Genomic DNA, 15,365 nt, shown 5'->3' with positions numbered 1-15,365 from the left:
TATATCAACTAAACTAAATGCTGTTCTTTTAAACTTTCTATTCATCAAAGAATCATATATTCCATAAAAATTTTTAGAAACTTTAAAAAAAAGAAAGAAATGGTGACATATTATGCCTCAACTACCCTTATATGTTGCAAAAAACATGCACACCCACTTGTTTTGGTCGCTAAACAAGTGTTACTCTGTGAATTGCTGCTGATTATTGTAAATATTTGCTGTGACAGCATCACACAATGCAGCATATAGGTTAGTGAAAAGCATCCTGCAATAACTTGCATTAATCCAGGCGCAAAAATGACCAAAACTCTGCATTCCTGCTGTACTCTGACCTTGGTGAACTTAACTGAAACTGTCCATTAAATTTTTGCAACAAAATAAGTTGTTTGCAATCATTTGTGGTAGGCAGGATGAAATCACACACACTAATTTGGACATTGAAATCTTACAACATCTTAACATAAAAAAAGGTGCTGTAACTCCCAAAAGAAGTCAAAGTAAAACACATGCCTTGGGTATTAGGCTATTCTTTGAAGCTCTAAAATAACACACAGCAAATATGTGCTTTTTAATGCAAAACAACACATGACTGAGTCAACTGGAAGAAGAAAAAAAAACATCCATTACTTCACAATATGCGGTCCAACTAACAGATAGTATCCCGTACTGCGTTTCTGAGCCCTTTACATGCCATTTAAAACACTTTTGGCCAACCATTATGACTCATGTACCTGACCATCATTTGTCTTTCACACCATCCAAACTCACCCGAAACCAGTCCTTTACATTAGTTAGTAACATTTAGCCAAATGTAAAACTTTTGTGAATGTATAGCTACATTCAGTGTTGATACGGAAAATATATCAGGTTTCACTGATGTCCCCACCGACAAGGTTCTCTTGGTTAACCAAAACACTTATTTCTTCTTTGTGATGTAAACATACAATTAGGACTTGTTTTTTAGGTCTCTGGTGTTTGACCACTATGTATTATGCCTTAAATTACCCTATATTACACAGCCACTCTCTGATGTTGTTATTGCATAATGTCCTCTTAATCCCTAATTTTTTCCCAGAAATACCAGCAGCTGCATGCATTTTCTAAAAATGTTTTTAAAATCTCAGTAAAAATGTGTTTTATTTATGGCAACAATTGTAACCAGCAGAAAACTGCATAGTCTAAAATTCCTCAATAACACCCAATTGAAAGCTGCAAACTATGAAGTAACATTTTATGCATTCAGTTAGGCTATTTGTTTGTTTGTTAATTACTATAAGGCAGTTATGGTAAAGTCAAAATATATAGGCTAGCCATATATATTTTTTTTTTTCTTAAGTTATTTTTCTAAGGCTATTTAAGAAATATTTAGAATCTTCAAGCTGAATTTTGGTCACCGGTTAGATTAAAACAATATAGCGAAAAACAAACGAAACATTTCTTGTCAGTGAAACTAGGCTACTCGGCGGTTAATAACGTCGTGTGGTATTTTGCATTAAACTAGACCTCATATGTTTCGCTCATTCAGACAGCTTGACAGATTTTTTGGTAGTTTACTACAAGTAAACATCTTGGAACGACGTGCAAAACACCATTAGGCGACTTTTAGTGGGGCAAAACATAAGTGGTCAGACCTGTTACGTTGAAAGACGTGAGAATAATTACGAAATAATCTTGAAAACCGGTTTATGCCTTAACCTGGTGTGGTGGTATCTGTCTGACCAGTCCTTCACCACCTTACTGAGAGAAGTAGTCATGTAGTCTGTTGCTGGCTATTATAGAGGAAGACTCTGGTTTTTGAGTGGATTTAGGACTGAATGATCCAGTGTTAGCGTTCAGTGGAGAAGAACAAGCGCTCGTTGATCGGACGTTGGGCCCTGGACCTCAAAATCTACAGCGCTTCAATAAAGGTAAATTTTCCGGCCAATGAAGGTCGTTTTGACTAATCTGGAACATCCTGGTATCCGTCAGCTGGTTTGGAACAGGTTTGCTGTACATTTATCTGACACAGTGCTTTTAAAAGTGTTGACTGATATGGTTTTGTTTCAGGTAACTTAGGCTACGCAGTGAAAGATGATGGGTGAGGACCGAAAAATATGGACAACGGACCAATCTCGCCACTCCATAGAGGTACATAGTGAAGAAAGCCCATCTATGTCCACTTTAGTACAAATCATCTTTAAATAAATAGCTAGCCTACTTAAAATAATAAAACAACAATTAGTTGAAAAAAGAAATCCAAAGAAAGTAACACATCTTTAATAAGAAGATTCAAAGTTAGTAGGCTAATTGTAGGCTAGTTCAGAGACTTTTGTATAGCCTACTGGAGAACAACATGTTTATTAGCTCTCATGTAGCTAGAGCTCGCATCACTTCAATCACTTGTAGCCTATAACTTGTACACCAAACTTATTTACACACAAAGGGGCACTCCAGCACAGGAAAGATCCTCCCTAAACATATTCTAAACATATCTTAACTAATTGGATCGTGCATACGTTATCTACAGTAATTAAGTTGTTAACACATTTAGGCTATATTAGGCTACAGACACAAGTATTTAACATAACTGTCCCAATCAGTCCCAAACTACTTTGGGTCACTGGGCACCTAAAACCGTCTGGATCCTTTTCTGCTGTCCACCTGTGTGACGTCCTCCACCCTCCTTTCCAGACTCAGCTATAAGTATAAATACTGATGTCAGGCTGCTTAGCTTTGTATTGTCCACTGACAGTCAAACAAACATGCTGTACATCAATTACTAAAAATAACATTGGAATAACATATTAAGGATTTTTGTAAGGTAGGTGAATATTGCTTTGAATGCTGGCATCTTTGGCAAGTGCATATATAACAAGTGCAATATAGCAAGTACATATATAATTGAATGCTATGTTTTGAAAGTGGATCGTGGTTGCTTTTCTGCATTTAAAAAAAAATGTGGAAGATGAATCATTTTAACCTAGAAATGTGCTTCATGTGTTAAATTCTAGTCAAATATAATACTAAAAATCGTAGTTGTAGTAATAGTAGTAGTAAAATATATTAGTGTTTTAAATATAAAATAATAAAAATATAAAAGACTTTGAATCATCATATATACATTAAGTTACATCAACAAAATGAATTTAAGGGTAAGATAGAATGTACATAAACAAGTCATCTAAGTTTGTGTAATAGTTTTAAAAAGAACTGTTACTTTTAAAGTATATTTTTAATTATTAAGATTAACTATATACTGATTTTATCATTAAATCTTGCACATGCTGATGAGGACAGAAACAACTTCATCTGCATGTTCATTTAAAGACATTTGAAATTTCTAAGAATATGTTTCTGAAAATCGCTTTTTTCTGTGGTCTAACTTATTTTCACAATGTCGATTTCTTCTTGTCAGTCTTTTTGGTCTGAAACTCCACCAGAAGCCATGTCACCAGCCATCTCCAGAACTGCTGCAGGGAAGATAAACCATTGGTGGAGCCAACTGAAGTTCCGCCTTCAGCATAGAAAAGGATGGAACGAAATGTTGGATGAGACCTTCCTCACGCAGAACAAAAAGTAAAGAACTAGAAACTACATTCTAAGAAACAGAATCTACATTTTTTTATTTCAACAAGGAAATGCTAGGAAAAGAACATTGTGTTTGTAAAGTTAGGTTTTAGACTTTGGTTCTGTGTAAATGAACACATTTTGTCATGACTGTGCTTTAAAATAGTATACAGCTGCCTCTGTGCCTACATTGCAGTGTAATAATTTAACAATGTAAGTCAAAGGGAGATTTCAGTTCAGTCTTAAATAGCTTAAAAATGATAAAATGTATATAAACCAAACAGAAAATTAAATTGCCTACAAAACATTTTAACTGAAATAATTACAGAAATCTGTGCAGAGATTAAGTACAATAAGAAAGGAAAATGATGTTACAAGAATATCAACACAGTGCTGCTGCCTTGCAAGCATAACCTGTACTGATTTCAGCTCCCATTTACGGTTGTAGTCATGTCTCTTTATGTTCTGCAGAGTAAATGACATCCCCCTGTTTTCCGCCACTAAGGAGAATAATGCAGCCTGTATAAAGAAACTGCTTGACTGTTCATCTACAAATATCTTTGAGAGAGGTAAACCACTTTTTTGCCATTATTTACTGGCACACTAAATGACAAATCCAGAACTGAATGTGCATCTGGCATTGGTGTGGATTCTAGGTGAACTTGGAGAGACGGCTCTGCATGTTGCTGCGATGAGTGATCATTTTGATGCGGCTGTGGCGTTGATGGAAGGAGCGCCGGAGCTCATCAACGAGCCCATGACCTCTGAACTCTACCAAGGTCTTTATTTAAAAAGCAAAAACCTCCTCAAACATTTCATGCAATTTAATAACTCTTTGTAGGTCTGATGAATGTATGACGTGATTGACAGGTTTAACTGCCCTTCACATTGCTGCTGTTAACCAGAATGTGAACTTAGTCAGGGAGTTGATAGCAAGAGGAGGTGATGTGGCGACACCCAGGGTCACGGGCATGTACTTCCGCAAAAGAAGAGGAGGACTTCTGTACTTTGGTGAGATGGATGTTTTTATTCTATTAATGACTTTTATTAAATCGGATTATTTTAATAGTTATGGATGTGGATGAGCATCAGGAGAGATGTAGTTTCCCATGACTATGACATAAATAAATCAGTTGTGTGACTGTAGGTGAGCACATCCTGGCATTTGCGAGCTGTGTGGGTAATGAAGAAATTATAGCCATGCTGATAAAAGCTGGGGCTAATGTCCGGGCCCAGGATTCCCTGGGTAAGAGGAAGTAACCTTTTACTCACAGTGTGATATTTCTATCTGCATCTTTGGTTGTAACTCTTTCTCTCGCTCATCAACAGGTAATAGCATTCTTCATCTGTTGGTTCTGCAGCCCAATAAAACAACTGCATGTCAGGTTTTTGATCTGCTGATGACACAAGATGCCAATCTGGACCCCGCTATCCCTCTAGACATGGTACCCAACTACAGAGGCCTCACACCGCTCAAACTCGCTGCGAAGGAGGGCAACCTCGTGGTAAGAGAGAGATCTTTACATGCACCTCTTCCAAAAACATGCGTCTTTATCTAGAACAGAATTGCGTAGTAACATTTTGCAGCATTTAATGTTTTTGTGATGCTGCTCAGGCCTTCCAGCACTTGGTTAACCGCAGGCGGATTATTCAGTGGAATCTGGGACCATTGTCCTCCAACCTTTACGACCTCACTGAGATTGACTCAAGGGAGGATGACCTCTCAGTGCTTGAGATCATTGTCAGCAGTCAGAAGAGAGAGGTGTGTAAATGTGTGCTGGACACATTACGGCATGCTGCACTTGTAAACATTAATAGAGATTATGAAAATAATCAATAGCAACAGATTAAATCAAATTGCTGTAGCTGGGCTTTTCTTAGTTCATCTCTTAACAAAGTGTCCTCTCTTGTCTCAGGCCAGACAGATCCTTGAGTTGACTCCAGTTCGACAGCTCGTCAGACTGAAGTGGAATCTGTATGGGAAACATTACTTCAGGTGCCTTACTATCACATGCTATAAGAAACAGCATTTAGTTTAGTTATTATTTTCATCTAATTAATAAACTAAAAATATTTGCAGCTGCATTTCTTACATTTCATTGAAATCGCAATCCACAAACTTCAGATTTTTAGTGTTAATTTTAAAAAGCACAAAAAAATTTGAAGGCAACTGGTTTGTCTGTTTTTAGGTCAATTAATAAAATTTTATGGTAAAACAATTATATTATATCATATCATATCATCATATCATATTATATGTGACCCTGGACCACAAAACCAGTCTTAAGTAGCACGGATAAATTTGTAGCAATAGCCAAAAATTTGTGCTGTCAAACGATTAATCGCGATTAATCGCATCCAAAATAAAAGTTTTTGTTTACATAATATATGTGTGTGTACTGTGTATATTTATTATGTTTGTACCTGTTTTTCTTCAGCTGACTCTTCAAAAGCTTCAAGCTTTTCCACATATTCAGCATTTTTTTTCTGACGTTATCAGAAAAATATTTCACTTTGAAAGCAGCGATGTGCTATGAAACGATGTTTATGATTTCAGCCGCACTGATGATGTTGCTCTATTGATCTGTTTGCAGGTTATTGAGTCTGCTGTACCTGCTGTATATCAGCATATTCACTTTGTGTTGTATAAACCGCCCCCTGAAGGACATTCCTGAGAATTACACCAAAGCAGACAACGACCAAACCATAAAAGTGCAGAAAAGCTTTACGGTGTGAAACATTATTATTTTTATGTTTCTGTGTATCAAAGCACTTTTATATGTGTCTGCAAGAACTTGTCTTTTTGCATGTTTAGGAGAGCTATCAGACCTATAAAGATCACCTGCGTTTAATTGGAGAAATTATCAGTGTCATAGGAGCCATCGTTATTCTGCTGATAGAGGTCAGCAATATTTTGTCGGACATTAGAAACATTATGTAATAACATGTAAAATATTATTGGTATTATGCCAATGACACTCCTTATATTGAATTATTTTCAGATTCCCAGTATTTTGAAAGTGGGAGCTAAACGCTATTTTGGACAGTCTGCGCTTGGAGGACCCTTCCATGTCACTTTGTAAGTTCATATTTGGACATATTTTAAAAGTGTAATTTATTCCTGGCAAAGCTGAATTTTCAGCAGTCATTACTCCAATCTTCAGTGTCCCATGATTCTTCAGAAATCATTCTAATATGCTGATTTGGTGCTCAAGAAATCTTTGTTATGACTATCAGTGTTGAAAACAGTTGCTGATACTTTTTTTTCAGGTTTCATTGATGAATAGAAATTTAAAAGAACAGTTTTAATTGTCACATTTGATCAATTAAATTCATTGTTGCTGATATATGGTCTCATAGTCTGTCAAATGAATAAAAATGAAATCATTGTCATATATATTTTTAACAGTTAGACAGCATAAATAGTTTAGATAAATTTGTATGCATATAAAAAATTGGCAGGTCTTTGGCATCAAAACATTTGAAACCCCCTGCACAAACTATCATTTGAATGAAAAAGGTTTGACTGCATGCATTCCCTCACACTTGATTTCCTTGTATTTGTGTGGCAGAATTAGCTACGCGAGTCTGGTTGTGATTTTGTGTGTGCTGCGGACCACTGGAATGGCAGAAGACCTCGTGCCGATGGCTTGGGCTTTGGTTCTTGGCTGGTCCAATGTTATGTACTTCGCCCGAGGTTTTGAGATGCTGGGACCCTACGTCATCGTGATTCAGAAGGTGGAGTGTTTCGCTCACTCTTGCTGGTTTGTAGACCCAGTATAGATTTATAATGGACATGTATGGATGTTCTTTTGCAGACGATATTTGGCGATATGACAAAGTTCATGTGGTTGTCCCTTATCTTCCTCATTGGATCCGCTGCCGGTTAGTTGCATCAAAAGATACTCACATCGTATGTGAATTTGTAACGTTAAAAGTGAACTTCCTTGTCTACTTCCTCAGGTTTGTGGGTCTATTACGTGACTCAAGAACCTTCAGCTTTACCGCCATACCGTTCGTTCCCCATCACCATCTTCACTCAGTTTGAGCTGAGCATCGGTCTGATTGACTTGCCAGTGGACCATATGCTCTACACCCATCCAGTGGTGCACTGTGTCCACATCTTCTTTAGTGTGATGTCTTACATCCTCCTGTTCAACCTCCTGATCGCCATGATGAGCGACACGCAGTGGAGGGTCACCCAGGAACGTGACGAACTCTGGAGGACCCAGGTTGGTAGTGTAGCTAGTACAGTCCCACAGTAATTGTTCTGGAAGCATGCTGGGTAAACATCAGTTTCTCCGTTCGTAGGTGGTGGCCACTACTCTGATGCTGGAACGGAGGTTACCACTGCGCCTGTGGCCAAGACTGGGCGTCTGTGGTCTGGCGTTTGGCCTTGGAGAACGCTGGTACCTCCGGTAAGGATGCCTTGAATCACAATTCCAATTCAAAAGCATCACTAAACAGTTATTTTGATTAGTCTTATTTATTCACAACATCTCATGATTCCAGAGTGGAGGATCGCAACGACCCATTGGTGCAAAAGATGAGACGCTACATTAACGCGTTCTCAAAGGATGGAGAACCAGCTAAGGAGAAGGAGGAAACAGGCAAGAGTGAGCCAGGAAATGATCCACTGCAAACTAATTTAATTGTGAAAAACAGGCCTAGAATCCAGAGGAGACCAATAAAATGCTGGCAGCTCATTCGGCAGAGTATAGAATGTGAAAAGGAAGAAAATGTGGATAGCCCAGATATCAAGTATATCTAAAAATTGCTCAAGATCAAGTAGTAATGTTTGGGTGATATGACATTCCTAATATTTAAAGGGTTCCTGTTACATTATTCTGCGTTATTTAGTGTTTTATAAAATGGAAATATATATAGGTGTTGTATTGGGTAGACAAAGTTGAACTGTGCACCATCTATATTGTTAAATATAAAGGTGGAAGTTTAATTAAGCAATACAGAAAGACATTTGAGAGAAAGTATGAGCAATTCAGAACATTATCGTGTGACCGTTAGACATATTCAGTGCAAATAAACAAGCTTTGTATACATGATCAGTAAGGTTAGAAATTAGTGCAATTGTAATACAAATAAACGGGATATTTTCTAAAACTGCTTTTTTTCTCCACCTATAATGCTACATAATGCAAAAAAATTTACAAAAAAACTTTGCACTGTGTTGATGGACCAAATGTCCCTATTTCTATCTTATTTATCTTGAGGATTTGTTATGATATCCAGATATATATTGTAAGTGATCTCAATGGGTGTAGATGATGTTCGGACATCTACATCTTTTGACAGATGTACTGTAAGTATAAACTGCAGGAATATGGGCGCCAGCTCCGTTCAGGTGGTTCATTTCCAGCCAGGATGGCACACTGTCCAGGAAAGGAAACATCTCCCCAATATCTGTGTGTGTGCATAAGGACCATGGTCAGCTACTAAACCACATTTAAACATATTTTCATTTTACAATACTTATTTGTATTTGTAACCATGTGATACATTATTTATAGAGGCTTGAATGGCAAGGTGGATTTTTTTGCAAGTGCCTCCCTGAGTTTATTTCCTATTTTATGTATATTTTTCTGCTGTAACAACAAAAACTAAAAAAAAAATTCCCAATGGTTTCTCACATTTTCCCCTCTTTATTTTAAATATTCATTTTTCTTTTTTTTTTAATTATTGATTTATTTTTCTGTTGTTTTGTCCAGAATCAGAGGGAGAAAAAAATGGTCTAAAAACAATCAATAACTTACAAATATTTATATTATTATAATTTTTTTTTTTTTACAATTCACAGAATATTTGAAAAACAAATAAAGGGGAAAAGTGTAAAACAAAATGTGAAAAATCTTTGGAAATTATTTGCTAATTTTTAAGGTTACACAGTTTTCTTTTTCAAAATGATTAATTTATTTTGTTGTTTTGTCCAGAATCAGAGGGAGAACTTTTTTTTTGTTTTGTTTTTTGTCTAAAAACAAATCAATAATTTAAAAATGTTTTCTTTTTTTAAACAATTCACTGAATATGTGAATTAACAAATAAACGGGAAAAGTGTAAAAAATTTGGAAAATCTTTGGAAATTATTTGCTGATTTTAATGGTTACAAACAGCTTAAAAATAATGTAGTAAACAGACCCAACTTTTTTCAACTCGCCCCTTTTGAACCATAATTATTTTCCCACCTCACTGTCAATACAGCGTTGTTAATCCATGTCCATTCATTTGTCCCCAAATGACTTAGACCAATCCAATAGTGCAAATTCCCTTTCATACTCAGATACATCTGCAGAGATGAGATATCGTTAAAAAGCATATGAATACATTAATATGCGAATCACTTCTATTAGTTTTCATTTCACCGTATTTACTGATTTACTGACCTGCACACGTTCATTAGTAATGACAGCAAGATCTCCTCCCTTCCTCTGGCATTCCTCCCTGCTCTGCTGCCAGGTGAGGCGGTTTTGAGACAGGAAGTAACAAGTATTCTCGAACCTCAGCCAGCCCTTGCCACAATCACTGCACAGACGCTCTGCACACACATTTAGGTGGGGAAGCAAGAAAACACTGAAGTGAAGTAAAAATACCTTTTATATAGAAAAAAAGTCAAACGTACATAAAACCTAGTTTAGATAACTGAATGTCTGTTCACAAACTCACGAGGCAGTTGGTAAAGCTCTTGGCATCTCTCCAAGCTGCATTTCTGTTCCGATAGAGACCTGGTAGTCTGCTCTACCTCCTGACATGGCGGCGTCCCAGTCACTGTTCAGAATATAATGTAACAATGTATCCTCTATTAACCAGTTACCATGGCAATCACCATTTCCACCAAAATACCAGTTACTGCAGTTATTTTAGTACTGTGGATCCAAAATAAAGTAACATGGAGATCTGGAAACAAGTTCTTACAAGAATCTTACTCTCATTTTGTGTAATTTTCTTTTTTGATCACATTTTCCTGAAGGTAAACGCTATATTGTTTTTTGTACTAATTTGAACCCTCCTATTGTTCAGAAAACTGCACCCACTTGTGACCCTTCCTTGAAAACCATTAAAAATTTATTGATTCTTGATTATGCTCAAGTACTGTTGGTCTAAAGACTATTTTTATCTGTTTTTATCTGGTCTCAAAGTATATTATTATTAGGTGTTTTTAATTCGATAATTATAGAATAACAATTAAATAAATAAAACAAGAGAGAGAAGTGTTAAAAAAAATTACAAGTCTGGCAAAAAATGTGACTCTTTTCCTGGCTCATTTCATTTACTTTTGGCCGTTCATAATGTATTATATAGCAGCTTCTCTATTATTCTGCTATTAGTCTATGAACAAGTTTATGAACTTGCAGCAGTATGTGTATGAAGAAAATTACATCCATTTATTGTACCCTATCGTGGAAAACAGTATGTGTGAAGGGTTAAACCCCATGTTATTTTAAATGTAAAATATTTTTCATTCAAATGTAATCCTAATTTACAAATAAATACATAAAAAATACTGTTGCATAACATACTGAAAGGCCAAAGGCCACAAGTGGTTCCTCGGTAGTCAAACCCGGGAAAGACCATACAGACCTTGCCTTTAATAGTTTTTTTTTTTTTTTCTTCATTTATTATTATTATTAAAAACGTTAGCTTATATTTCGCTTGTTTAGATATTGTTGACAAAGCCTGTTTCCAATATCAAAAACGATGTGGTATTTATAGCGTATTTTGACCCCAAAAAAGACAATAAAAGGGCTAAATGAATACATTTTATAGGTTCCAAGCTGTACATGTAAAAGACGGTCGTACTTACACTTCAGAAACAGTACAAGGACCACGATCAGCAACAGGAGGCAGATGACAAAAAGAACCAGCGTAACGATCCGGTAAACACGGAGTTTCCGGCGAATATCTAGCGATGTATCTGGAGAAAAATATGATACATTTGTCGTTACATGGACCGTCAAATAACGGAAGTCAAGAGATGTGCAGTCGCAACATTCATCACCTGAATCCGGCTGCAGCGGTTTCGGTTCAGACTTGCCTTCTGTGTACTTGCCGAAATTGCAGAGTTTTACGTACATGTTTCTGCGAATGCAAAACCGGCTCAGTTCGACGAAGGCCAGGGAATAATCTGCAGGCGTTTTTATGTGCGCACTAACACACTTCAGGGAGCTTCGACCGCGCGCAGGGGCTTTGACGACGACGCTCCGTAACACAATACCGGCTCTGTGTCCTCGCGTGCCCTTCTGAAACCTTCAAGTACTCTCTGGACAAAATAAGATACCCGCTGTCCTCGAGAGAACAAAATATGCAGCTGTGTCCCAGATATGCTTTTTACTATGTGAGCTAAGGTCATACAAAAGACTCTGTTCAAATGACAGAGCAATCTATAATTTATGCGGGCCTTGGTAACATGTTTCAAACGATCGAGAACCTACTTGGGTTACAATTTAATGGATAGAAATGCTGTTATAAAAGAGTAACCTGTTTAATATTAACTATAACTAAGCACAATCATAACACCTCACAATGTTAGTCACTTTAAAAGTAAAGAATATGCCCGCTGTAAAAACCTAATTGACACAGTTGACTGGCATTGGCAATTAACATGGCAATGGTGACACATGGTGATGGAAAAAAATGAGATGGGAGGAAAAATGACAGCCTATAATTATTTCAAATGTATAATGCTTTTGCATTCTCCCTAAATAGATTGCATTCGCTTGCAAAGGTATTGCATTGCCCTTTGCCCTCGCTCTCGCTCTCAAAAGCGTTGAGTTCCTTCAAAAGTTTTTCGAGCAAACGCAAAAATTTTAAGAGGAACTTAGCACAAAAGTTTTGTGAAGGAAAGAGGGAATGCAACGTTTCTTTTGCGAGCAAATGCAAAGATTCTTGATTCCACTGGGGGAAAAAAGGATTCCTGGAAGTCCCTGCATGATTCTAACTAACTAACATGATTTATAACATGTATTTGTGTTTCATTTGACATTTTTATGTGCTAATATATTGTTAGTTTACATTTTTACATTCTATTATAATGTCACCTAAATGCCACTTGTGTGCATGTAGCATTATCATAAAATCATAATTTGGTTCTCGTAAGCACAGCTATATATATATATATATATATATTTTTTTTTATTTAACCAGAATTTTTACAGTATAGACCATTTACATACATCTCTTATCCTTTTTATCTTGTGATCAGAAATGTTAATTTTGTTTGATATTTTGCTTTAACTCACTGACCACTGCATCAGTTTTTTTTCTCTCCCATCTGTTTTTGTTCCTCTTTCTGTCCATTTTCACTTGTCCTGTTTTAGACCATACAGCTGGATCCTATATCACACATTTTTACATCACACAATGAATATGCACATGCATGCATGTAAAAAAATATATATTTAAAAATTATATATACACTCTTAAAAATAAAGGTTCTTCATTTGGCATCGATGGTTCCATGAAGAACCTTTCAAATGTATAGTAGTAGTAGTAGTCAAATCCTTTCCAATGCACAAAAGGTTCTTTATAGTGGAAAAAGTGTCTTTAGATTATTAAAATATTCTTTACACTAAGAAAAAAGTGGTTCTTTTAAGATCTGTTTATTAATAGGTGCTTTAGGCAACCCAAAATAGTTCTCCTACACTGTAAAAAAAATCCGCAATTTACGGTTATTCCCTGTAAATTATACGGTCTTTTTCACTTCCAAATACGGTATACTACCGTAAAATTAATGTCCAATACATGTAATGTCCAATACAGTTTTTCACCGTATATAGTAGGGGAATTTACCGTTAACCATTTAACAGGATTTTACTGTAGCATTTTTACAGTCTTTTACCGTTAAATTAACGGTCATTTTTTACAGTGTATGGCATCACTGCGAAAACACCATTTTGAAACCTTCATTTTTAGAAATGTAGCATTATTTCGATAAAGTATTTGAATATTCCTAAGTCTTTTTCATAATTTAAGCTTGTGCACAAAACAAACTCCTGGCATTTGTATCATTAAATGAGTATTTCTATTCACTTTATTAGCTATTTATTGGCCTGAAATGTGCATTACTATAAGAAAATGAGTTTGTGTTATCTTTATTGACTGTATAAGAGCGAGTTGAAGAGGGCACACCATATTCATGTTCAGATGGACTGGTGAGAGTGGAGTAAATATTCCCTTCTTCTACCTTCTCTGCTGCAAAGTCATTCAAAGAAAGTGCAGTTGAAAAGAAGAATTAAATATGAAAAGAAAAGCGTATTGACATGTATATAATGACTGAATACTGAAATTTTCTGCTCACATACTGCAACCTCTCCCAAAGTGAAGGGAGGAGTCCTGTTTTAAAAGAAATAATAGCTCGTTTAAGCTTATAAATGAATGATTTTATTAAACATTTTACCTTTTGTCTCCTTCTTCTGATCTTCTTCCTCCTTATCCTCCTCAACCGTTGTAATCTCCTCCAACTCCACTTCTACCTCTTTCTTGCTCTCCATTGTTTTTTTTTCTGTCTGTATAATTCCCTTGAGTTTCGTTTTTTCGGGCTAACTTGTCAGAGGTCCCAGCAGGTGCAAACTCTTTAGCAAAACTGATTTAATGTACTATTGTCTAAACAACTGTTTAGAGAAAAAAATGACACGGTAACCGAAAAGCTTGCCACTTGTAAATACACTGACCTGATGCTTGTTCACATCAGGATAATTCTGAGCATCACACATGATCAGTTGTTTTCCCGCAACTTCCTCATTACAGTCCGGCTCGTCGCCACGATATATCCTTCACTTCTCTCTTGTTCATACCGTCAGAACGAATTAAACCACTAATCGTGTCTTATCCTAAAGGAAAAGAAATTCAAATATATTAAACACTGTTTATATGAGTCACTAGTGTCTCTGTGGTTAAGGGATAAATGTTTAAATATTATTATAAAAAATGCTGAATAGTATAAATAATGGTAATAATATGAATATGAACTGAACCTCATTTGTACTAAAACAAATGCTGTAAACATTATGTACAAACTTATACACAAGCTTAAACATTTTAAAGATGTTTATTATATGCACAAAGTTATTGAAAATACTTTACAAAAAAAGAAAGAAAAACAAGAACAAAAACCTATTTGCATTAAATACAAATGATGCGCTCCTGGGAGAGAAAGATGAAACGAAAACTTGCTTACTTTACTACTTTTTTTGAAATGTATCTCTATTTTTGTTTTTGACCTTCTATTTTCTCATTAGTGTCCCAGTGCTTTAATAATCTGTTTAATGCATCACATTGTAGTTTCCCCCGAATACTGATAAATACAAACGGCACCCTTTAGTCCCCATTATTGAACAATGCCCTCTGTAGGTACAATGTATTGAACATGGGATAATAATGCGTCATCTTTCTCCATCTCTTCTCTCCAGTCCTTTCGTCCTCCATCTCAGGCACCGTAAACACTCTCATTACTGTATGTCATGTACAGGAACAGGTCTTCCTCATGGTGTTCCTAAAAACAGAGTCAGAAGTGATACATTTAGATCAAATGATTCAGTAGTACTATTTTTCATTTCACTTTATAATTAAAAAGTAAAAACTGTTTATATACCGCTCAAAAGTTTGTGTTCTATTATGCTTTCTCAACTTTTCAACTTGTTAGTCTGTAATGTTGCTGTATGAGAATAAAAAAGATCTGCGAAGTTACAAAGCTCAAAGTCCACTTCAAAAGGAGATATTTTATTTAACAGAAATCACTTTTCAAAAACTACAATGAACGACTCGTTTGGACTACAACGCATATTTTCCGGGATTTGTGATATCACAAA

The 15,365-nt window shown here is 35.9% G+C and overlaps 3 protein-coding genes across 7 annotated transcripts in view; 1 reads left to right on the top strand and 2 right to left on the bottom strand.

The window, feature by feature from the left end:
• The first annotated feature begins 2,730 nt into the window (after positions 1-2,730).
• Positions 2,731-8,409, top strand: LOC107724748 (transient receptor potential cation channel subfamily V member 6-like). The gene is made up of 18 exons (XM_016533779.1): positions 2,731-2,800; positions 3,395-3,555; positions 4,018-4,115; positions 4,203-4,325; positions 4,417-4,557; positions 4,694-4,792; positions 4,876-5,051; positions 5,162-5,308; positions 5,463-5,542; positions 6,141-6,276; positions 6,362-6,448; positions 6,549-6,625; positions 7,119-7,284; positions 7,365-7,431; positions 7,510-7,778; positions 7,858-7,964; positions 8,059-8,319; positions 8,354-8,409. The coding sequence occupies exons 2-17, from the start codon at positions 3,425-3,427 to the stop codon at positions 8,315-8,317; spliced, it is 2,163 nt and encodes a 720-aa protein (XP_016389265.1). The 5' UTR covers positions 2,731-2,800; positions 3,395-3,424; the 3' UTR covers positions 8,318-8,319; positions 8,354-8,409.
• A 65-nt stretch (positions 8,410-8,474) lies between these two features.
• Positions 8,475-14,206, bottom strand: LOC107724725 (CD209 antigen-like protein D). 3 transcript variants are annotated; one of them, XM_016533754.1, is made up of 7 exons: positions 13,955-14,206; positions 13,650-13,749; positions 11,363-11,475; positions 10,225-10,326; positions 9,945-10,096; positions 9,747-9,847; positions 8,475-8,967 (listed from the first exon to the last, which is right to left on the bottom strand). In XM_016533754.1, the coding sequence occupies exons 1-7, from the start codon at positions 14,046-14,048 to the stop codon at positions 8,844-8,846; spliced, it is 786 nt and encodes a 261-aa protein (XP_016389240.1). In that variant the 5' UTR covers positions 14,049-14,206; the 3' UTR covers positions 8,475-8,843. The 3 variants fall into 3 exon arrangements, with proteins under 3 accessions (XP_016389240.1, XP_016389248.1, XP_016389255.1); XM_016533762.1 differs by lacking the exon at positions 13,650-13,749 and having other exon boundaries at positions 11,363-11,473; positions 13,955-14,203; XM_016533769.1 differs by lacking the exons at positions 13,650-13,749; positions 13,955-14,206 and adding an exon at positions 11,558-12,127 and having other exon boundaries at positions 11,363-11,473.
• Positions 14,207-14,616: 410 nt separating this feature from the next.
• The window catches only part of LOC107724707 (gamma-aminobutyric acid receptor-associated protein-like 1), a 4,278-nt gene continuing 3,529 nt past the window's right edge, over positions 14,617-15,365 (bottom strand). For all 3 annotated transcript variants that reach the window (XM_016533743.1, XM_016533726.1, XM_016533735.1), the window contains one exon: positions 14,617-15,049. In XM_016533743.1, the coding sequence (XP_016389229.1) occupies positions 14,984-15,049 (66 nt within the window). In that variant the 3' untranslated portion in view covers positions 14,617-14,983. The remainder of the gene's footprint in view (positions 15,050-15,365) is intronic.

Source organism: Sinocyclocheilus rhinocerous, unplaced genomic scaffold, assembly GCF_001515625.1.
Source record: "Sinocyclocheilus rhinocerous isolate Xijiao unplaced genomic scaffold, SAMN03320098_v1.1 scaffold883, whole genome shotgun sequence".
NCBI lineage: Eukaryota > Metazoa > Chordata > Actinopteri > Cypriniformes > Cyprinidae > Sinocyclocheilus > Sinocyclocheilus rhinocerous.
This window is presented reverse-complemented; position numbering and strand designations above follow the sequence as displayed.

Excerpts from the sequence above, each read along its gene's own strand:
- LOC107724748 (XM_016533779.1), top strand. The coding sequence starts at position 3,425 with ATGTCACCAGCCATCTCCAGAACTGCTGCAGGGAAGATAAACCATTGG. Across the intron at positions 3,556-4,017 it reads TTCCTCACGCAGAACAAAAA|AGTAAATGACATCCCCCTGT; the intron begins GTAAAGAACTAG and ends TATGTTCTGCAG. Across the intron at positions 4,558-4,693 it reads AGGAGGACTTCTGTACTTTG|GTGAGCACATCCTGGCATTT; the intron begins GTGAGATGGATG and ends GTGTGACTGTAG.
- LOC107724725 (XM_016533754.1), bottom strand. The coding sequence starts at position 14,048 with ATGGAGAGCAAGAAAGAGGTAGAAGTGGAGTTGGAGGAGATTACAACG. Across the intron at positions 13,750-13,954 it reads TCAGAAGAAGGAGACAAAAG|CAGAGAAGGTAGAAGAAGGG; the intron begins GTAAAATGTTTA and ends ATGACTTTGCAG. Across the intron at positions 9,848-9,944 it reads TTACTAATGAACGTGTGCAG|ATGTATCTGAGTATGAAAGG; the intron begins GTCAGTAAATCA and ends TCATCTCTGCAG.